We start from the raw sequence: 22,500 nt of genomic DNA, 5'->3' as shown, positions 1-22,500 counted from the left end.
TGGCAGCTGTGTGAATAAAGTTGTGTCACCTTGATCAGAGTCTCCAGCAGGTTCTTACACACCAGCTTCTTGTCTGCTGACATCATGTCCGACTTCTTCAGCAGCACTCGATACCTGCTGAAGAAATCTGGGTACGTCCACCTGCAAACAACACGACAGCGTTTGACTGCAGTTTGTACACGAGGTCATTCGCAGGAGGTCACACTGACTACGTTCACATGCACGCTGCTCATTTTCTACTATTATTCTTAATATGATGATTCAGAATCTACTGCAGGTCCAGTTCACAGCATGTTCTGGTTGGATACTCCTAATTAGACCATATTCTGAATGTCAGATTAAGATGTGGGACATGTTGGTAATATTGTTGTTTCAGGCTCAGTCAGAATGAGCCTCAGCTGCGACACAGCGTTCAGCTCTGTGTTGAACAAACCAGACGACAGTGGAGGTGGAGCTGCTGCACAGAGGAGAGGCTCTGCAGCTGCATGTAAACCGGAGTATTAGCTGAATATTCAGATTTGTTTTTCCCGTCGATACAGCTCAGTCAGAATATTGTCTTTTTCAGAATAAAGGCGAAAATGAAGCAACAACAGAAACAAGAAAACAGTGTGACTGTGGACTCTGACACGACTGAGGAGGGGCACTGGACCACTTTAAGTTCTGACAGATTTCTGAGATTAAAGTCGGAGTTCTCACACAGTCGGCTCCATTTCAGTGTTTTCTGAAAAACCAGCAGAGGTCAGCAGTGAGCTCGGCACCTCCACTTCCTGTCTTGTGTCATTTCCTTTAAAGACGCGTTCAGACATCACAGAATTAAAGGTTTGTTAGGACGAAGACTGTCTTATCGAGCAAACTCTCCCTGCTGCTGCTTCAGCCTCCTGCTCACAGCGCAGGCTTGTTTCTCTGCTGAACCACATTATTAGATTTCATGGAGGAGAGACTCTCTGTCCTCCGTCAGGCCTCGAGGAGACACGTCACTGCCTCTCTGGACAAACAGCCTCAGTCAGAGGAAAGACATGACCTGTGGGACAGACCTGAGAACAGCCTCTGGAGAGGAGGAGGAGGAGGAGGAAGAGGAGGAGGAGGAGGAGGAGGAAGAGGAGGAGGAGGAGGAAGATGAGAGAGGAGAGGAAGAGGAGGAGGAGGAGAGAGGAGGGGGAGGGGAGGAGGAGGACTCACCTGGACGGGTACCCGGCGGCACTGATCCGGATGGTCTCCAGGACTCCGCAGGCTCGGAGCTGCTGCACCGCTCGGCTCGAGTCGAACCTGCAGCGACAGAAACACTTCAGATCATCTTCATCATGTTTAAAACAAAGTTCAGCTCCACACCCAAACTTCTACCTCTTCTTCTTCTGCTGCTGCTGCTGCTGCGGCATCGCACACACGACACAAAGACGTGTGAGCGGCTGCTCAGACTGACCGCCTGCCTCAGACTGACCGCCTCAGACTGACTGCCTGCCTCAGACTGCCTGCCTCAGACTGACCGCCTGCCTCAGACTGACTGCCTGCCTCAGACTGCCTGCCTCAGACTGACCGCCTGCCTCAGACTGCCTGCCTCAGACTGACCGCCTGCCTCAGACTGACTGCCTCAGACTGCCTGCCTCAGACTGACCGCCTGCCTCAGACTGCCTGCCTCAGACTGACCGCCTGCCTCAGACTGACTGCCTCAGACTGCCTGCCTGCCTCAGACTGCCTGCCTCAGACTGACCGCCTGCCTCAGACTGACTGCCTGCCTCAGACTGACTGCCTCAGACTGCCTGCCTCAGACTGACCGCCTGCCTCAGACTGACTGCCTGCCTCAGACTGACTGCCTGCCTCAGACTGACTGCCTCAGACTGCCTGCCTCAGACTGACTGCCTCAGACTGACCGCCTGCCTCAGACTGACTGACTGCCTCAGACTGACCGCCTGCCTCAGACTGACTGACTGCCTCAGACTGACTGACTGCCTCAGACTGACCGCCTGCCTCAGACTGACTGACTGCCTCAGACTGACCGCCTGCCTCAGACTGACCGCCTGCCTCAGACTGACTGACTGCCTCAGACTGACCGCCTGCCTCAGACTGACCGCCTGCCTCAGACTGCCTGCCTCAGACTGACCGCCTGCCTCAGACTGACCGCCTGCCTCAGACTGACTGCCTGCCTCAGACTGCCTGCCTCAGACTGACCGCCTGCCTCAGACTGCCTGCCTCAGACTGGCAGCTGTGAGCAGCCCACTGATAGGAAACATGTGACTGAGCCTCATTTCATTTGGCAGCAGGAGTGAAAACATGTCAGTGTTTATCTGAGCGAAGCTGCCGTCACATGGAAACTAATATTCTACTAACAATCACAATAAAGCTGAAGCTGAAGTGAATAAACTGAATATTCTCTATAATGTAGCAAAATAAACTTCTTCTTCTTCTGTTATATTTCTGTCAGAGTGGGCGGAGCCACTTTGTAAACACAGTTAATGAGTCACGTGTAAACAGCCTGCAGGCGAGCGGCCGGCCTGCAGGCGAGCGGCCGGCCTGCAGCTCCTCAACATCTTCATGTTGTCTATTCACCAGACTACAAACTGCAGCTCTGTGCAGACTGATCTCACTCAGTCATCTTCAGACACGACTGTCAGGGAACATGACCTGCTCTGCTAACATGCTAACATGCTAACACCAACATAACAACCAATCAGACGACAGAAACAATTAAATCCATCCGGAGAAGAAGAGCCTGTTACAGCTCCTTCAGCTGTTTATCAGCATGTACTCGTCACAGTGTAATAGATTACTGTGATACTGAAGAACAGTTAAAAGTGGATTTATGGACGTTTATTCAGGATGGACATGATGATGTCATCAGGAGGTGACATCACACTCGGTGCTGCAGCTCCACCTGCTGACCATCTACAGTAACTGTTTTACCTTCATCACTGGGTGTTTGATTACAGGAGTGAACTGATAATCCGTCTGATTGATTATCGGGTCGGTATCTGTGTTTTCTGTCTGATTGACAAAAAAATAAATGAATTTAAAAAAGCAGATGTCACCAGTAACAGCTGATCAGCACTGAATAATCTGCAAAACAAAGTAACTGTAACTAAAGTTATCAAATAACTGAAGTGTTGAGGAGCAGAAAATGAAAATATTGCAGCAAGAACCTCAAAACTGTACATCAGAACAGAACCTGAGGGGAGTGTAGCAATAATCTGTATTGACCCTAACAGATGTGAGTGACATGAGGTGATGCTGTCAGGTGCAGGTGAGGAGGTGAGGTGACTCACGAGAAGGCCTCCTTGTCATCGTTGGGTTTGATGCAGCGAACATAATGAGGGGTGGTGGCGTTCAGAGTCTCCATGAGCAGGTGAAGAGAAGACCGGAACTGAAACAGGAAGAGAAACATGAGATCAACCTGAGCGTGGACACTCAGGGTCCTGCAGGGGGCGGCGTGGGGCTCACCTGGTGTCCCACCGTCTTCCTGTGCTCTCTGTTGGGAGCTTTGGGAGTCGACTTGGCTGCTCGGACGTTCACTCTGGACGACTTCGAGGAGGAGACGTCGTTCTTGTCGTGAAACAGATCTGCGACCAGCTGGAACTGAGGGGAAACAGGCGGCCATGTTGACTCAGTCTGACCTCATCGATCACATGATAATCACATGTACCTTCATAACAACAGAAACACAGCAGTCCAGTACGGCAGCTCAGCTGAGCTGTGGACACGACCACCAGCTTCAGAACCAGAACCACCACAGTGAGGTCTAAAACACCCGTGTCCTGAGAAACACTGAACAGTTTGATGCTGACACACTGAACTGTTGTCACATGAACACAGTGAAGCTCAGTACACACAGGCCTTCACCACGTGACCTCTGACCCTGGACCAGCCTCACATGAGTGAACACGGACAAAAGCCTCGTCCCAGTTGGTCCCATTAACCCTCCAGCAGACAGCACGCCTGACTGGTTTCCTGTCAGACTGCAGAGGAAGAAGGAGGAGGTCTCACAACGCAGGGGAGGCACATTAAAGGATAACTTCCGTTTTTTACAACCTGGACCTTATTTCTATCATAAAATATGATCATGTACTCACCCAGATAACTTTGGTGTCATTTGGCGTCGTTCGGACGAAATTAGATCCAGTGTAGCTCCGATATATCCATATAATGCGAGTGACGGGGCAGCGACACACAGCCTCTATGAGCATTATCTGCCACGAAACTAGTTCATTTCACTAATATTTTGTCATGATACGCTCGTGCTATTCCCCTCTGAGTCCGGGCTCGTCTGTTGTCAACATCCGGGGTCTGTAGGCTGATCTACTACCTCTGACCTGGAAGATGTCGTCTCTGAGCGGCGCGACAGCGCGGCTTGTTTACCTGTAGCTGCTGCTGCTAGTTTGACCCCGGATGTTGACAACAGACGAGCCCGGACTCAGAGGGGAATAGCACGAGCGTATCATGACAAAATATTGGTGAAATGAACTAGTTTCGTGGCAGATAATGCTCATAGAGGCTGTGTGTCGCTGCCCCGTCACTCGCATTATATGGATATATCGGCGCTACACCGGATCTAATTTCATCCGAACGACTTCAAATGACACCAAAGTTATCTGGGTGAGTACATGATCATATTTTATGATAGAAATAAGGTCCAGGTTGTAAAAAACGGTAGTTATCCTTTAATGTGAGACCAGGGACACTTTAGTTTATTTCACCCAGACCAGAACAGACCGGACCAGACTGGAACAGACCGGAACAGACCAGAACAGACCAGAACAGACTGGAACAGACCAGAACAGACCAGAACAGACCAGAACAGACCGGAACAGAACAGACCAGAACAGACCAGAACAGAACGGAACAGAACAGACTGGAACAGACCATAACAGACCGGAACAGACCAGAACAGACCGGAACAGACCGGAACAGAACAAACCAGAACAGACCAGAACAGACCGGAACAGACCAGAACAGACCGGAACAGACCGGAACAGACCGGAACAGAACGGAACAGACTGGAACAGACTGGAACAGACCAGCTCCAAGACCAGAACAGACCAGAACAGAACGGAACAGAACAGACTGGAACAGACCATAACAGACCGGAACAGACCAGAACAGACCGGAACAGACCGGAACAGACCGGAACAGAACAGACCAGAACAGACCATAACAGACCGGAACAGACCAGAACAGACCGGAACAGACCGGAACACACCGGAACAGAACAGACCAGAACAGACCAGAACAGACCGGAACAGACCAGAACAGACCGGAACAGACCGGAACAGACCGGAACAGAACGGAACAGACTGGAACAGACCAGAACAGACCAGCTCCAAGACCAGAACAGACCGGAACAGACCAGCTCCAAGACCAGAACAGACCGGAACAGACCGGAACAGACCAGTCCAACAGATCCTGATGTGTGTCCTCTCCTCTAATTGATTCAGGAGAATCTCCAAAATAAAAAAAACATATAAAAGTTTAAAACACAGACTCAGACGTGTGGATCTGGTTTTTGTGGTTCTGGTTCTGTGGCTCTGCTTCTGTGGTTCTTTGGTTCTGGTTCAATGTGGTTTCGGTGGTTATTCGGTTCTGGTTACTATGGTTCTGGTTCTGGGATTCTGTTTCTGTGGTTCTTACCTGGCTGGCTTTCAGGATGTTGATCTGCTCCTCATAGACGGTGTCTCGGTTCTTCTCCAGGAAGCCTTCACACTGATACTCCACCTGTGGACACATCAGCTCATTCATTAAAGACAACACATGACATCACAACAGAGGCATGACATCACAACAGAGGCATGACATCACAACAGAGGCATGACATCACAACAGAGACACTGAAGCTCCTTTGTGTTGAACCGACACACTGTGCTGGACGGACGTGAGACACACTGTGCTGGACGGACGTGAGACACACTGTGCTGGACGGACAGCCCGAGGACATGAGACGCTCCGTCTTTAATCCGTCTGTCCTCGTCCTCACCTGCGTGCTGTGGTTACGTGTCTGTGGACATGTTAACCTGTTCAATCGTCCGCTCACCTTGTCGGCGAAGTGTATGATGATGAAGGAGACGTTGGACATACGAGGTTTCTGGAAGTGAGCGCTGCTCGAGTGCTGCTTGTAGAGCTTCTGGGCCCAGTTCTGATCCGTTCCCTTTGGCACCTGAAACAAGGAAGCAGATTATATAACAAGTGGAGGAGGACATTAAACTTGTATTGAGGCTACCTGCGCTCTGAACACCAGCTGCTGCACATCCTCAGTAACTTCACAGACCCAGAGGATGAATTCATGAGCAGCTGTGATGTGAGCTGCACCCAGCTGCACCCAGCTGCACCCAGCTGCACTCAGCTGCACCCAGCTGCACTCAGCTGCACCCAGCTGCACTCAGCTGCACCCAGCTGCACCCAGCTGCACTCAGCTGCACCCAGCTGCACCCAGCTGCACCCAGCTGCACTCAGCTGCACCCAGCTGCACTCAGCTGCACCCAGCTGCACCCAGCTGCACTCGGTACAGTGCTGGAGAGTAACTGAGTACATTTGTGAGATACTGATACTCGAGTATTTAGATTTTTACACATAAAACGTATGAAGAGTTTATGTAATCTGTTGTTTTGTGATAAACTCAACAACAACAGTTTATTTATTTATTATTTATGTTTATTAAAGCTGCACGATTTATCACAAAACAACTGAAATTACAAAACCACAGCGTCCACAGAGCTGCAGAGACGGTCCGACCCACAGATCTGTTCCTCCACATCAAAGAAGACGTGTTTGTTTGGGACGGATCAGAATCTGGTTATTTTATTGTTATTGCAGCGGCGGCTCCTCCAAACTGGGTCAGAGACATCATCACTGGAGCAGACAGGCTGTGATGTGAGAAATGACCTGAGATACAGAAATGATCATTCACACTAATCATGAGTCACAATTGTACTTATTGTATTCTTGTATCTCTTGATTCTTATTGGACTTTATTCATTCTCTCTTCTGTATTTATGTGTCTGTATTCTTCTGCGTTATCTTCATTGATCAATCAACACGAGTACGTTTTCTCAACAGCACGTTCCTTTAAACAGCGTCACCTCTACTTCCACCACGTGTCACGTCAGATATCCCTTCTCACCTTACACTCCTCATCGAGCAGGTCGAGGATGCCGAGTCGAGCCTCGATCAGGTCGATGCAGGGCTGGTTGTCGTAGAAGTCTATGAGCGTCCAGGGGATCTGCTCCTTCATGTACTCCTCCTGCTCCAACTTAAACACGTGCTGCAGAGACACAACGACCGGCTCGTTAACGTGCGACATTCACCGTGAACACATCAGATCAGCTTCGGGTCGTCTACGGACAGAAGGCGCTCACAGAGTTGAACTGCTGCTGAAGCTTCTCGTTGGCGTAGTTGATGCAGAACTGCTCAAAACTGTTCACCTCGAACGTCTCGAACCTGCAGACGATCAAACAGACGAGAGTGAGTTCAACAGGAAAACAGACCTGGACACCAAGAACCAGGTTCAGACAGAGGACACAGGAACCGGGTTTAAATCATCATACCAGAACTTTAACAAGAACCCCACAACCAGGAGCTGAGATCCAACAATGTGACCCTGCAGCCAGTCAGCTGATCGTCTTCCTGTTACAGCTGCAGGCTAACGGTCAGATCAGCTGTTCTCAGGTCAGATCAGCTGTACTCAGGTCAGATCAGCTGTTCTGAGGTCAGATCAGCTGTACTCAGGTTAGATCAGCTGTTCTGAGGTCAGATCAGCTGTTCTCAGGTCAGATCAGATGTTCTCAGGTCAGATTACAGGATGTCTCAGATCCTGGGCAGATGAAATGTCTCCGTCTTACCCATAGATGTCCAGGACTCCGATGAACGAGTGCTGTTTGGACGACGTCTGCAGAGACATGTTGATGTGCTCCACGATCCAGTCGAACATGTGTGCATAGATGTGTTTGGCGAGCGCGTCGCGGGCGTTGCTCGCCTGTTTGCTGGACATGTTCTTCACGTACGTCTCGGACGTGGTGGCCAACTTCCTGTGACAGAGCCAGTGCTCCATCTGCTGCTGCTCCACCCCCAGCAGCCGGCAGAAGTGCTGCAGGTGGACGTCGTCCCTCTGCAACACACACACACACACACACACACACACACACAGCTTCACCTGTTAGAGGACGGACACACACCTGCTCAACATCATCATCATCATCAGTTAGTAACCATGGTGACGTACCGAGATGTGACAGGACTCTCCGTCTCGCTCCGAGCAGATCTCGATGTTGCCCAGGTGAAGGATGGAGGCGATGACCTTAAAAATGCTGCTCTGACTGCTCTCCTTTATACCTGACACACACACACACACACACACACACACACACACACACACACACACATATTAACAGAGTTTTCTTCTGGCGGTCCTGTTCTGGCTGGTTCTGTGTTCTCTCGGAGCGGACAGCGTTCGGGATGCAGTGAGGTGAGTCCGTCTCCTCGGTGATGACGTATGAATGACTGGTGCTCACCCAGCAGCGTGAAGGCCTGTCTGGTCTTTATGAAGTCATCAGCATCGTTCACTCCCTCGATGAAGATGTTCTCACCCAGAGACGTGAAGGTGAAATCTTCTGCGCTGGCTGAGGGACAAAAAAGACCAGAACAAGTGTTTGTCAGCACAGAAATATCATCTCACTGAAGGGATTAATCAGATTGTCGATCACATTATCAATATCCAGTCTGAACAGCTGCTCTCAGATCAGATCAGTCAGCCCTCAGGCGAGCAGAGACCTTTAAAATACTGATAATAGAAATCACATCTGAGACCACAGGGAACAACTGAGGGGACATTAAGGGCTGGAGGCGTCTCTACAGTAAGTGTGAGGGTGGAGCAGGTACCTGAGGACAGACAGGTGGACAGACAGACAGACAGACAGACAGACAGACAGGTGGACTCACTGAGGCCGAGCTCTCTGAACTCTGGTAAACTGGCCGAAGCACACAGCTGGTAGAAGATGTGATAGTTCCTCTCGTCCTCCGCCTGAAGGACAAAAACCAACAGCTCAAACACTTTGTACAAAGAGACAAGCAGGACGTCCCCGTACTGTGTACTTTATACTGTTACTGTGTACTTTATACTGTGTACTGTGTACTTTATACTGTTACTGCCTACTTTATACTGTTACTGTGTACTTTATACTGTTACTGTGTACTGTGTACTGTTACTGCGTACTGTGTACTGTTACTGCGTACTTTATACTGTTACTGTGTACTTTATACTGTATACTGAGTCCAGCCCACCTGAAAAACCACCCGGGACTTCTCCAGCAGGTACGTCCTCATGTTGGCTCCGATGATGTGGTACCGCCGGCTGAAACCGATCTGGATGTACTTTCCAAAGCGACTGCTGTTGTCGTTGCGAGTCGTCTTTGCGTTTCCGATGGCCTGTTGGACAGACGGCTCAGTGTCGTCAGCATCATCAACACGTCAGCGTGTCGGCGTCGTGTTTGAGGCGAGTGAGACGAAGATCAACAGAATCTGTGTGAGCTCATGTTTCATGAGTTACTGTCTGATCCACAGGAGGAAGGCAGTGAAACAACATCTGTCTTTGTGTTAACAATCGACAGAACATTAAACATGTTAACGCGCAGAGAAGAGAAGAAATGAACTTAGATTTGCAGAACAAGAAAACCACTTCCTGTTTCAGTTCAAACGTACGAAGGCAACATACAGCTGGATGACTTGATTTAACACGTGACTGGGATCATAAACACAAGTAGTTACGGGTCATTATCTGCTGGAGTACTTCCTGCCTCTCAGATGTTGCCAGGCAACCAGTTGAGATTCCAGGAAGTTAGAGATCCCTGACAGGAAACAGTCTGTAGCATCACAACACGTCGTTTCTACGCTCAAGTTTTTGTTCGGACAAAGCAAACCGGATCAGAGATGAAGATGAGCGGGCCCGTGGATTTCACTTCCTTTGGATGGAGCCAGGCTAGCTGTTCCCCCCTGTTTCCAGTCTTTATGCTAAGCTAAGCTAAGCTAAGCTAAGCTAAGGAGCTGCTGGCTGTAGATTCAGATTTAGCACACAGACAAACTTCCACAAAATGTTGAACTGCTCCTTTAATTCCTTGATGAACCTGAACAAGCGTAAAGTTTTTATAGTTTGAATCAAACAGGAAGTCATCACGGCAGCCTCAGACGCTCACCTCCATGATGGGACTGGAGGCGAGGACCTTCTCCTCCACGTTCGTGTCGTTGGCCGAGCCGCCGACGGTGGCAAAGAAACGCATGGCGTACTTCGCAGAGACCGTCTTCCCTGCTCCGGACTCTCCACTCACGATGATGGACTGATTCCTCTCATCTCTGCAACACACACACACACACACGCACAAACACACACACACACACACACACACACACACATTTTTATAATTCTTGCTTATATATAGTTTTTATTTTTCTGGATATTTTCTAAGACTTTTGAATGGAGCAGCTGTAACACAAGTAATTTCCCCTCAGGGATCAATGAAGCATTTCTGATTCTGATTCTGATTCTGATTGTGACACTCTGTGGACACCAGGCCTCAGACCATCACTGAAACTGATTCAAGTTACTGTATGTATATTTATGATGCAGCAGATTTGGTCTCATTATCAGAAGACAGCCCTGAAGCTTATCGTGACAGACGTTGTGAAATCAGCAAATATCTCATGATTCTGATGATTAACACCCTGATTAACAACACAAACACAGGAGAGCTCAGGTAGAGCCCCGCTGATCCTCCATGTTTGGGGCTGATGCTCATATACAAGCATTTTTATAGACAACATAACACGATGAGACCAGATCAATATGAGACCGGACCATCTGATCGGATCAACATGAGACCGGACCTGGCCATCTGTTTGTACGCCTCTTCAGCCACAGCGAAGATGTGAGGGTCCATGTCACCCATGTTCTGCCCGGTGTAGGCGTTAATGACCTCCTCTCCATAGATCTGCAGCTGCTCGTACGGGTTGATGGCCACCAGCACGATCCCTGCACACACACACACACACACACACACACACACACACACACACAGTAAACAGTTTATAGACACTGCAGCGTATCAGTAATCATAAAGAGGGAGCAGCCGGTCACGTGAGCGACTGACCGCAGTAGGTGTAGATGTGGTTGGACTCCAGGAAGCGAACTCGCAGGTTGTGCAGGACGGCAGGTTCGTGCAGGTAACTGAGAGCAGTGAGGTCGTTCTCCCCGACCAGGATGTCGGGGTTACGCAGGAAGGGAAGAGGGTTACTCTTCGGACCCACGGGGTACTCCAGAGGCTGGAGGCAACACACGATACACAGTCAACACACAATCAATACGCAGTCAATACACTGTCAACACACAGTCAATACACAGTCAACACACACAGTCAATACACAGTCAACACGCAGTCAATACGCAGTCAATACACAGTCAATACACAGTCAACACACAGTCAATACACAATCAATACGCAGTCAACACACAGTCAACACACAGTCAATACACAGTCAATACACAGTCAATACGCAGTCAATACGCAGTCAATACGCAGTCAACACACAGTCAACACACAGTCAACACGCAGTCAATACAGATTAATACCAATAATGTCCTCTGAATCAGGGGCGTAGCCAGACACTTTTAACATGCGCTGTGCCCCCCTGTAAAATTCCAGATGAAATTTCATGAATGAGTCTATTTTTCATCACAGACAGTTTATGATCACAGAACAATATCCGTACCCCTGCGCTGTGACTGACGCGTCTAGGATTAGTTGACAGCTCCAGTGACAATGTACATTCATTGGGGGGGGGGGGGCTGTGCCCCTGTAAAGCTGCAGGCCTAGCAACGCCCCTGGTCAGGATCATGTAACTACGCTGGCTGCATGAGATACGCCTCTTGTTTTTACGTTTTACATCTGTTCATAATTCATAATTATTTTTTATTAATTTTTATTAATTTCTACATGTAAATATTAGCATGTTAGCTCAATAGCTTCCAGGTTATGTGATCAATTGACTCAAAATCAGTGTGGGATCATGTAACTACACTGGCTGCATGAGATACACCTCTTGTTTTTACATTTTACGTCTGTAAATAATTTTTATTAATTTTTATTATTTTTTATAAATGTTCATGTGTAAATATTAGCATGTTAGCTCAATAACTCCCAGGTCATGTGATCAATTGACTAAAAATCATGTCAGGATCAGGGGCACGTGTCCCGGTAAACATGCGCTGTGCCCCCCTGTAAAATTCCAGATGAAATTTCATGAATGAGTCTATTTTTCATCACAGACAGTTTATGATCACAGAACAACGCCCCTGCTCTGAATAGGTTTGCAGTAGTCACACGTCTTCATTTACTCGTCTGTGGTTTTGAATGTAGAGCCGGACTGATGTCATCAGCTGATATACTGTACTGTATATCAGCTCAGGCCTCGTGCCTGCACATCAGTCCCCCCGCCGGGCTTTGACCCGGAAGTCGTTTGTGGCATAAATGTGTTTCAGGAACCGGGAAATACAAAAGAAGAAGCCGAGGAAGGTTTGAAGGTGTTGAGGGCTACAACAAGAAACACACGTTTTGACCGACGAGACAGTTCATGTTGTTTACTCTTCCTAACTTGTTCTGTACGTGACGTAATGGGTCGAGCAGATGAAAGTCCGGTAGCAACTAGCTGACACGGTGCATCTCGCCCCCTGCTGTGGAGTCGGACACACTTCTGTCGCTCGTGTCCCGGGACAATGGTAGTAGTTTAATGAAATGGCCTGATGGAGCCGTGACCTCAGCTAGCTGGTTAGCATGCTAACTTCAGTAGACTTCCTGTTGCTGTCTGGATGGATGGGTTCACTCTGTGTGAGTCACTGTTTCCGTCTCATGCTATTTATCTTTAAACTGGCTGTGACACGTCTTCATTCAGAGCGTCCTCAGAGGGTCAGTACCGTCTCATCCTCCAGTTTAAGGTGGAGAGCAGCTTCTCCTTCCTTGTAGTCTCTGGTGATCTCTGCAGCCTTCCACACATCGTCGGGGTCGGGGATCCAGACCCGAGTGTACTGAAACAAACACAACACAACATTAATGAGCAGCAGCAGCTTCAGGACAGATCAGCTGGTGAAGCACTGACGGCCTCACGTCTTCTGCTCCACCTCATGTATCTGATTCATTTAGTTACAAGTTACTTTGCAGCATCAGACTGAATGTAGTGGAGTAAAAAGTAGAATACTTCCCTCTGAGATGTAAAACAACCTGAAAACTGAACTTAACTATAGTAACTGAGTAACTGTAGTTAGTTACTTTCCTCCTGCATGAGACCCTGGGTCAACCTGTTTGTTGTCTCTTCACAGTAATGAATGATCATCATCAGCATCATCATCACCAGATCTGTACAGCGTGATGTCAGCGTGATGTCATCTGTACGCATCATAACACCGAGACACATGTTTGTTTGTAGCTCATTAAATATGTTGTTGTTTAAATGAGCCGACAGGACGCTGACAGAGACTTAAACATCTGCTGTCATCAGACCATCAGGACGACCTGACGATGTTTCACACAGAGACAAACGACTTCAGAAAGTTTCCATCGAGCTCCTCAACACAAGGACCGGCTCAGATAAGGTACCGGATCAGATCCTGCTGTAACACCAGGTGTCAACCAACAGCTGCCAGAACTCAACAGAACGTGAACCCGACTCTTGTGTTTCTCTCAGCAGCTGATGTGATCGGTCTGCTCCTCTCAGACAGGTTGAATCTGAACCAGTGTGACTTTGACAGAAACGAACAACACAAACACAAACGTGTGTGAATATGAGCCAACAAACGTCCTCAGACACCAAACACGTGTCAGGACAGGACGGGACGGGACGAGGAGGCGTGAGGACGACGAGCCGGGACGATTCTTCTTCTGCAGTTCATCTCTGCTGGGAGCAGATTATCTGTGAACGCCGAGTCAGCAACATAAATAATGATGAACAGAAACAGAGTGCCGAGTCAGCACGCGGGATTTAGATTAACACGCTGCAGCCAGATTTAAATACAGTGACCTCACAGCACCAGGCTGCTCAGTCCCGGGTCTGGCTCTGGGTCTGGGTCTGGCTCTGGCTCTGGGTCTGGGTCTGGGTCTGGTTCTGGGTCTGGTTCTGGGTCTGGTTCTGGTTCTGGGTCTGGTTCTGGGTCGTCACATTTAGCTTCAGTAAATCTGTGTGAAGTTACATAACGAGTGGTCGGGTCATGTGACCTCAGGTAATACAGAGAAGTGTGTGTGTGAGTGTGTTTATTCAAATGACGTGCTGGTTTCAGTGAAGCTGATTTGCATTAAAGGGACAAAAGAAACACGCACGCACGCACGCATGCACACACACACACACACTCACACTCACACACACACACACACACACACACACACACACTCACGCACACACACACACACACACACACACACACACACACACACACACACACACACACACACACACACACACTCACAGACGTGTGTTGTTGTTCTGCTTCTTGCTGTCGGCTGGGCGTCTGGAGGACCTGACAGTGAATCACTTCTCCTGTTTGTCTGTTTGGGATCAATAAAGTTTGCAATAATCAAACTGAGTCCTCAGACTGGGTCGGTTCTGATCTCACCATCAGAATCATCTGCAGCTGTTTTCATCAATAATGAACATTTTTAAATAATTCAAGTGTTTCTGTTTTCTGTCACTGAGCCGGCTCGTCTCTCCGTCTCTTCGTCTCTTCGTCTCTCCGTCTCTCCGTCTCTTCGTCTCTCCGTCTCTCCGTCTCTTCGTCTCTTCGTCTCTCCGTCTCTTCGTCTCTCCGTCTCTTCGTCTCTTCGTCAGCACTAACATGGAGGACGAGTCTCGTCCTCATTAACTCGTGGTGCAGATCAGATGAAGAGACGATCCGGGACGTTCTCTGTCTTTGTGATTTGAGACGTTCTGGTGAATCACTCTGGATCCTGGTTTAAATAAGCAGGCGTGTTTGTGTGGCCGGTAGCTGAGTGTCCTTCTATCTATGTGCTATTTTTATTATTTTAATCAATTTGCTTTTGAACTTTCTTGCTGAATAATCAAAGTGTATTATCTTCTGTTTCTTCTGCTCCTCCTCACTCTGCTGTCTGATTCATATTGAGCAGGTAAATGTTCATAATCATATTTTATTTCAGATCTGAATCAGCTCTCTGATCTTTCATGTAAAGTTTTATTACTTTGTCTTGATAACTTGAGTTTCACCGTGTTTGTAACAAGTTTTAGTTTCCAGATGTTTTTGTGTCATTTAGATGAAACAACTGACAACAATTAGTCAACAAATCGTTAGAGACGCACATTAACACAACAAACAATAGAACTTTTACAATATCACCGCTCATTACGTGTCAATGTAACATTTTCTATTTTAATTGTAGTTTTTTTATTTTCCTGAACTCATCTCATTTCTTCTGTTCTGTTGTTGCCCCTGATGTCAGCGTACTCCTGTTACTGTTACTGTTACTGTCTGACTCTGTTTCTGTTCTTATTCTCTTATTTTGAGTCATAATTTCCTTCTGCATTAATAAAAATCTGTCTTATCTTAAACTTCCAGCTCTCCAGTGTGAAGAGTTGTGATGTTCAGTAGTTAACATGACATTTGAAGACGCCTCCTCACACAGGAGGTGAATCTCTGCAGCCAATCAGAGAAGCCGGCGGAGCGTCTGTGTATCTGGGACACAGACACAAACTGACCAATGGCTGCGCAGCATGTCGTCTGCATGTGGAGCCTCTCAGCAGGAAACAACCAGGAATGAGGCCGCGGACCAACACACACACACACACACACACACACACACACACACACACACACAGACACACACACGTATGTATATCTAGAAGGTAAAAGTTGCTCTGAAACATCTTGAAGTTGTTTGAGATGAAATATAACATGTAGTTTTGGTGTTTTTACTGCGTCACCGTGATGATGCTCCTGTGGGTGGTGTTGGGGTTGGGGTGGGGGTGCTGGTGGTGTTGGGGTGGTGTTGGGGTGGGGGTGCTGGTGGTGTTGGGGTGGTGTTGGGGTGGAGGACTCCCACGCCTGAGGGCACATACTTTGAGTGGGGGAGGGGCTGACCAACATACATCCAGACTTACAGCATCAGACTCTCCATCATCACTGTGTCTCATTACATCAGAACCAAACTGCGTCTCCCTGAAACACACTGAAGCACTTTAATTAAAGGTGTTCAGCGTGTGTCGGAGTGACATGGACGCTGTGTGATAACATGCAGGTACAACACGCTGTCAGAGGACTGACGCTGAGCTTCATCGCTTCACCTGAAGTCAATATCAGACAAATACGTGGGCACTGAAGGATTTAAAGTGTCCATCGATCAGATTCAGATCTCCTCTGCTGTGAATACGACCCTCTGACATCAGGAGACTCTGGGGGGTAGTCAGAGGCGTGTGGTCCGAGCTCAACAACACACTTTAACTCCTGAACCCAACATGTCGTTAAGTTTTACGGTGCTTCATGTGAAGCAGACTGCAGCTGTGGTTTCCCTCAGAGACAGTAAAGTTCACTCTGCTTCGCTCTGTTGTGTTCTGGTTTCTTCAGACTGAAAAAAGAAAAAGAAAGCCTCCCTCCAAACTCTCTGTCACGCTGCGATTGGACGATGGCCGTGTCGGGGGAGGGTTTGTGTGTGTGGAGGTGAAGAGGAGGAAACAAGAAGAACAGCCGAGGACGAGTTGTTCTTCAGGTTCAGAATAAAGACGAGCGTGCAGCTGAAGAGGTGGATGTAAACCTCAGCACGTCACGTGACTCAGTCTGTGAGTGGACGACACTCGAGCCGTCTGCTCAGGTTTCTGTTCACAGGTGGAATCTGTGAGGCTCCGCCCACTGACGTGTCAGCACAATGACATCAGCCTCAGGAGGGAGGGGGGAGGGGGGGGGAGCACTGGGTGTGTCCGACAGGAAGCCACAACACCACCTGTACCTGTCGAGGAACTTTGACCTGACGACAGCAGAGGAAACTAAAGCTCACAGGTATCAGAGAGGAAGCTCTCGTCTTCATGTGAACCGTCGATCCTCTCAAACGTTCTTCTCTCTGAGTTTGTGACGCTGAGAAAGAAAGCTCGGCAGGAAAAGTCTTTTTCTGTAAAAACTATTTCTTTCACGAGAAAAAGATCTAATTCTCTGTGTTGAAAAACAATGAAGGAACTTAAATAAACTTTAAAGATGGCAAAGCGTTTTTCCCACCAGCTCTCCCGTCAGAAACACAGGAGAGAAACTGGACCAGGTCAGAACATTTCTGCTGACTCAGGCCTCCTGTGTGTGAACGTCTACATTAAAGTCAGATTAAATTAAATCTTAAAGCGTTCCAGCTTCATTTAAACAAAGAAAACACGTATCTCCAACACATATAATACATGACAACAGTTACTTTCATTCTATAAACTGACGCCTCGAAGAGATTCAGACAGAAAACATCAATCTGACCCAAAACCTGTGATTCAGCATGAAATCAGTCGCAGATTCATTAACTTCATTTCTGACTGATTCTTCCACCCGTCAACCTGCTGCACTGGATGTAATTAGAGATGGATTACACACACACACACACACACACACACACACACACACACACACACACACACACACACACACACACACACACACACAGGGGCTCTGTGGTGTTTCAGGCTAGTCCTGCTCTGCCGGACCCAAAACCCGCCTCAAAGATTTAAACTCCGGTTCAGTTGAAGCTCGACATGTTTGATCATGAACAGATGAAAACACGACTCGTCATCGTCACTTCATCTGCTGATCGATCACTTCTCGATCGATCTGCTGTTTCTCTGTTTTATCTGAGCTGAAGACTTTTGAAGACGTCTGATTGAAATAATCAATAAAAGTCATCTGTCACAAACATCCTGTTCATTCTGTCAGAGAGCTGATCTGCAGTCAGTCCTGAACCTGCAGCTGTGAAGTGAAGACATCGATTACAGATCATAAATATCTGATCAGGATCAGCTCGGGCCGATCTTCAATCATAAAGAATCAGTTTTTAAAAACATGATCTGTGGGGCCCTGGACTGTGAGGCCCTAGACCGTGAGGCCCTGGACTGTGAGGCCCTGGACTGTGGGGCCCTAGACCGTGAGGCCCTGGACTGTGGGGCCCTTGACTGTGGGGCCCTGGACTGTGGGGCCCTGGACCGTGGGGCCCTGGACCGTGAGGCCCTGTACTGTGGGGCCCTGGACCGTGGGGCCCTGGACCTGGTTCCATGAGCACATGAGACTGTCTGCAGGGGCCCACCAGTGTCTGACGGTGACTCAGCTGAGTGTCGGAGCTGAACCAACAGATGGAGCAGCAGGTCGGGCCCCGCCGGCCTGCAGCTCTGGATTACTCCACCTCACAGCGGGTGTAGCGGCTTTAAGTGGCCCGACTTAATGATGTGGACTACAGAGTCCAGCAGGAGGGATTACAGAGCTCCGCCTCCACACAAACTGTCTGAGACAGTGGAGTCAGATTAACAAGTGTAAAATGATTTTTAACAAACACCAGCGGGCTCTGTGGACAGAACTGAGCCTTTAAACAGAACATGTTAACATTATCACATTAATACTTCATGTTACACTTCGTATCATCAGTGTTTCTGTAAAACTGCAGTAATATGTGAGGTGGAATGATTGATCGGAGTGTGTTGAGCAAAGCGTCACTTCAGTTGTTTCCTGTTTGATGAGCTGTGATTTCAATAAAGACAAACATTTATCTGCACCTGTGATCCGATCAGAACCACCAACACCAGTCAGGAGAGAGGCCAACCGGTCCAGGATCGTCTCAGTGTGAACAGAGCATCTGACAGCTGATGATCAATCAACCAACCAACCAATCAATGAGAGTTTATCACCTCGATTCATCATTTTGTGTCAAAAATAACAAGTTTATAATTATAAGTCGACATAAAACAGGAAGCAACAAGTTTCAAAAACTAGTGAAACTAGAATGGAACTCAGTAGAGTGCATACCTCCGCCATGGACCAACAGCCACTCACCGCTGTCTTAAAGACAATAAGAAAACACAAAACCAACCAACCAACCAACCAACCAACCAATCAACCAACCAACCAACCAATCAACCAACCAATCAATCGACCAAACAACCAACCAATCAACCGACCAACCAACCGACCAACCAACCAACCAACCGACCAATCGACCAACCAACCAATCAACCGACCAACCAACCGACCGACCGACCGACCGACCGACCGACCAACCAACCAACCAATCAACCAACCAACCAACCAACCAATCAACCAATCAATTGACCAAACAACCAAACAACCAACCAACCAACCAACCAACCAAATAACCAACCAACCAATCAACCAACCAATTGATCAACCAACCGCTGACAGCATAACCCCTGTGGTACCAGCAGCAGATCAATAGATGTGATCAGTGTGATCAGTGGCTGACCTGTCGTCATGTGATGGTGACCAAAGACATGAGTTCTCAGGAAGTGGCACCATCAGAGGAGCTTGTGAATACAGCAACACACTGTCTGATGACATCACTGTGACATCACTGTGACATCACTGTGACGTCAACAACAACCTGTAGTGTCTCACTGCAGCTTTAACAAAGTACTGATGTATCTGATGTGTTGACTGTTAATGAGTCTGATTGTTAATGAGTCTGATGTTAATGAGTCTGATAATGAGTCTGACTGTTAATGAGTCTGACTGTTAATGAGTCTGATTGTTAATGAGTCTAACTGTTAATGATTCTGACGTTAATGAGTCTAACTGTTAATGAGTCTGATAATGAGTCTGACTGTTAATAAGTCTGACTGTTAATGAGCCTGATTGTTAATGAGTCTGACGTTAATGAGTCTAACTGTTAATGATTCTGATGTTAATGAGTCTAACTGTTAATGAGTCTGATAATGAGTCTGACTGTTAATAAGTCTGACTGTTAATGAGCCTGATTGTTAATGAGTCTGACGTTAATGAGTCTGATGTTAATGAGTCTAACTGTTAATGAGTCTGATTGTTAATAAGTCTGACTGTTAATGAGCCTGATTGTTAATGAGTCTGACGTTAATGAGTCTAACTGTTAATGATTCTGATGTTAATGAGTCTGACTGTTAATGAGTCTGATGTTAATGAGTCTAACTGTTAATGAGTCTGATTGTTAATGAGTCTGACTGTCAATGAGCCTGACTGTTAATGAGCCTGACTGTTAATGAGTCTGATTGTTAATGAGCCTGATTATTAATGAGTCTCATTGTTAATTAGTCTGATTGTTAATTAGCCTGACTGTTAATGAGCCTGATTGTTAATGAGTCTGATTGTTAATGAGTTTGATTGTTAATGAGTCTGATTGTTAATGAGTTTGATTGTTAATAAGTCTGTTAATGAGCCTGATAATGAGTCTGATTGTTAATAATGAGTCTGACTGTTAATGAGCCTGATTGTTAATGAGTCTGATTGTTAATGAGTTTGATAATGAGTCTGACTGTTAATGAGCCTGATTGTTAATGAGTCTGATAATGAGTCTGACTGTTAATGAGCCTGATGTTAATGAGTCTAACTGTTAATGAGTCTGATTATTAATGAGTCTGATAATAAGTTTGATTGTTAATGAGTCTGATTGTTAATGAGTCTGATTGTTAATGAGTTTGATTGTTAATGAGTCTGATTGTTAGGCTACGTTCACACTGCAGGTCTTAATGCACAATTCCGATTTATGGCTCAAATCCGATTTTTTGTTTGGCTGTTCACATTACCTCTTTAAATGCGGCCTGTCTACGGATTGCTGTGTGAACAGCTCACTCTGGCTGTTCAGATTGCGGTCGCATTCAAAAAAATCCGATACGTATCTGATTCAGTACCACATTTAAATGTGGCCTGAATCTGATTAGAAAATGTCAGATTCAATGCGACTTGTGCTGTTCACACTGTCAAAAGCAAATCAGATATGGGTCACATATAAGCGAAAAAATCAGATTCAGGTCACTTGTAACTGCGGTGTGAACGTAGCATTAATGTGTCTGATTGTTAATGAGTTTGATTGTTATTGAGCCTGATTGTTAATAAGTCTGACTGTTCATGAGTCTGATTTTAAGATGAACAGGTCTGATAGGCTCCTCCCATCGAGCCTGATCCGCAGGTGAACCGCGGCTCCTGCACCTGCCCGCTCACTGTCGTGTTGAACTCCATTCAAAAATGTGTCACTTTAAAGCGCAGCGTCGCTTATGACACCAACTCTTACACACGATGCAAGACAAGAGCTCTGCTCGGTCTCGTCACTCATTCGGCTCGGATACAACCCAACACACAGTTATAGTTGTGACAGTACTTAACTTTTGGGTCAGTATCACTGTTGTACCGGACAGGACAGAGCACACATTAACAGGTGACTCAGCTCTCAGAGTTTCGTTAAAACAACATGGAGTTTGGCTCATGTCGGACAGAAAGGGTGGATCACAAACACACACACACACACACACACACACACACACACACACACACAGGCCTGTTTGTTAAAATAACGATTTGTTAAATGGAGTTCTGAACGGAGTTCAAACACCGGCTGATCAGACACTCAGGTAGACGACACACCTGTCCGTGTTAAAGCGTGACGTCGGGCTGTTTTCCAGGTAAAGGCTCACCTTTGTGTACAACTCGTTCACAGACATGGTCCGGCTCGTCTTCCCTCCTGAACCAACAAACTACGACGGTCGGGTCGGGTCCGGTCGTTGTTCCCATCAAGAGTCCATTAAAATCCTTCAATCCGGAAGTTTCTTCATGTACAGCAGGTGAACAGCGCACAGCTCCCAGTCCGCATGTCTCCGGTCCGGACAGGTGCAGGTTCGATCAGTGTGCTCGGTGCTGAGCGGCTCCCGGTACCGGCAGGTGTGTGTGTGTGTGTGTGTGTGTGTGAGTTTCAGTGATCGGACGGAGATAAAATGATCCGTAAATCCAGCGACAACACACAGGAACTACTTCCTGACGACACTGTGATCTACTGTACACACACACACACACACACACACACACCAACTGGATCATCAGGGCACTGCAACACACACCACAGGTTGTCAACACGAGGGTCGGGACCCCACAGACGGTCCCCGGATAAAGCTGAGGGTCCTGTCATGAGTCACGGAGGAGACCAGGTTCCATCATCAGCTGCTCAGAGACACGAGGTGGTTCTGATCAGGTGGTTCTGATCAGATCACCTGATCACAGAAGTGATTACATGTAACTAACGAGATGTTTCAAAGGTTTAATACAAACCATGTTGTATTAATGTGGAGCAGAATATCACGGTGCAAAGCATCATGGGACTTTTAATGTTACAGACAGACGGGTCATCGGGGCTGATACTCACTTTGTCCGTCTGTGTGTCTGTCGTTTACTTTGGCTCTGATGCTGCATGTAATCTGTAAAGTAACTAGTAACTAGAGTTATCAATAAATGTAGTGGAGTAAAAAGTACAATATTTGCCTCCATAATGTGAT

At 47.4% G+C, this 22,500-nt stretch overlaps 1 protein-coding gene across 6 annotated transcripts in view; it reads right to left on the bottom strand.

Moving 5' to 3' along the window:
* The window catches only part of myo5b (myosin VB), a 38,252-nt gene that overhangs the window by 12,557 nt on the left and 3,195 nt on the right, over positions 1-22,500 (bottom strand). For 3 of the 6 annotated variants that reach the window (XM_084383948.1, XM_084383949.1, XM_084383951.1), the window contains exons 4-20: positions 12,938-13,048; positions 11,118-11,289; positions 10,855-10,999; positions 10,167-10,323; positions 9,259-9,402; positions 8,917-8,998; positions 8,490-8,597; positions 8,201-8,310; positions 7,821-8,086; positions 7,338-7,419; positions 7,103-7,243; positions 6,017-6,139; positions 5,617-5,700; positions 3,433-3,567; positions 3,258-3,355; positions 1,180-1,266; positions 30-141 (exon numbers count right to left, since the gene is read on the bottom strand). In XM_084383948.1, coding sequence (XP_084240074.1) covers positions 30-141; positions 1,180-1,266; positions 3,258-3,355; positions 3,433-3,567; positions 5,617-5,700; positions 6,017-6,139; positions 7,103-7,243; positions 7,338-7,419; positions 7,821-8,086; positions 8,201-8,310; positions 8,490-8,597; positions 8,917-8,998; positions 9,259-9,402; positions 10,167-10,323; positions 10,855-10,999; positions 11,118-11,289; positions 12,938-13,048 — 2,157 coding nt within the window. Of the gene's footprint in view, positions 1-29; positions 142-1,179; positions 1,267-3,257; positions 3,356-3,432; positions 3,568-5,616; positions 5,701-6,016; positions 6,140-7,102; positions 7,244-7,337; positions 7,420-7,820; positions 8,087-8,200; positions 8,311-8,489; positions 8,598-8,916; positions 8,999-9,258; positions 9,403-10,166; positions 10,324-10,854; positions 11,000-11,117; positions 11,290-12,937; positions 13,049-21,648; positions 22,364-22,500 lie in introns of those variants that run through there. The other 3 variants (XM_084383950.1, XM_084383953.1, XM_084383952.1) reach the window with 3 other exon arrangements.

This window comes from Pagrus pagrus (assembly GCF_965226575.1).
Source record: "Pagrus pagrus genome assembly, chromosome: 19".
NCBI lineage: Eukaryota > Metazoa > Chordata > Actinopteri > Spariformes > Sparidae > Pagrus > Pagrus pagrus.
This window is presented reverse-complemented; position numbering and strand designations above follow the sequence as displayed.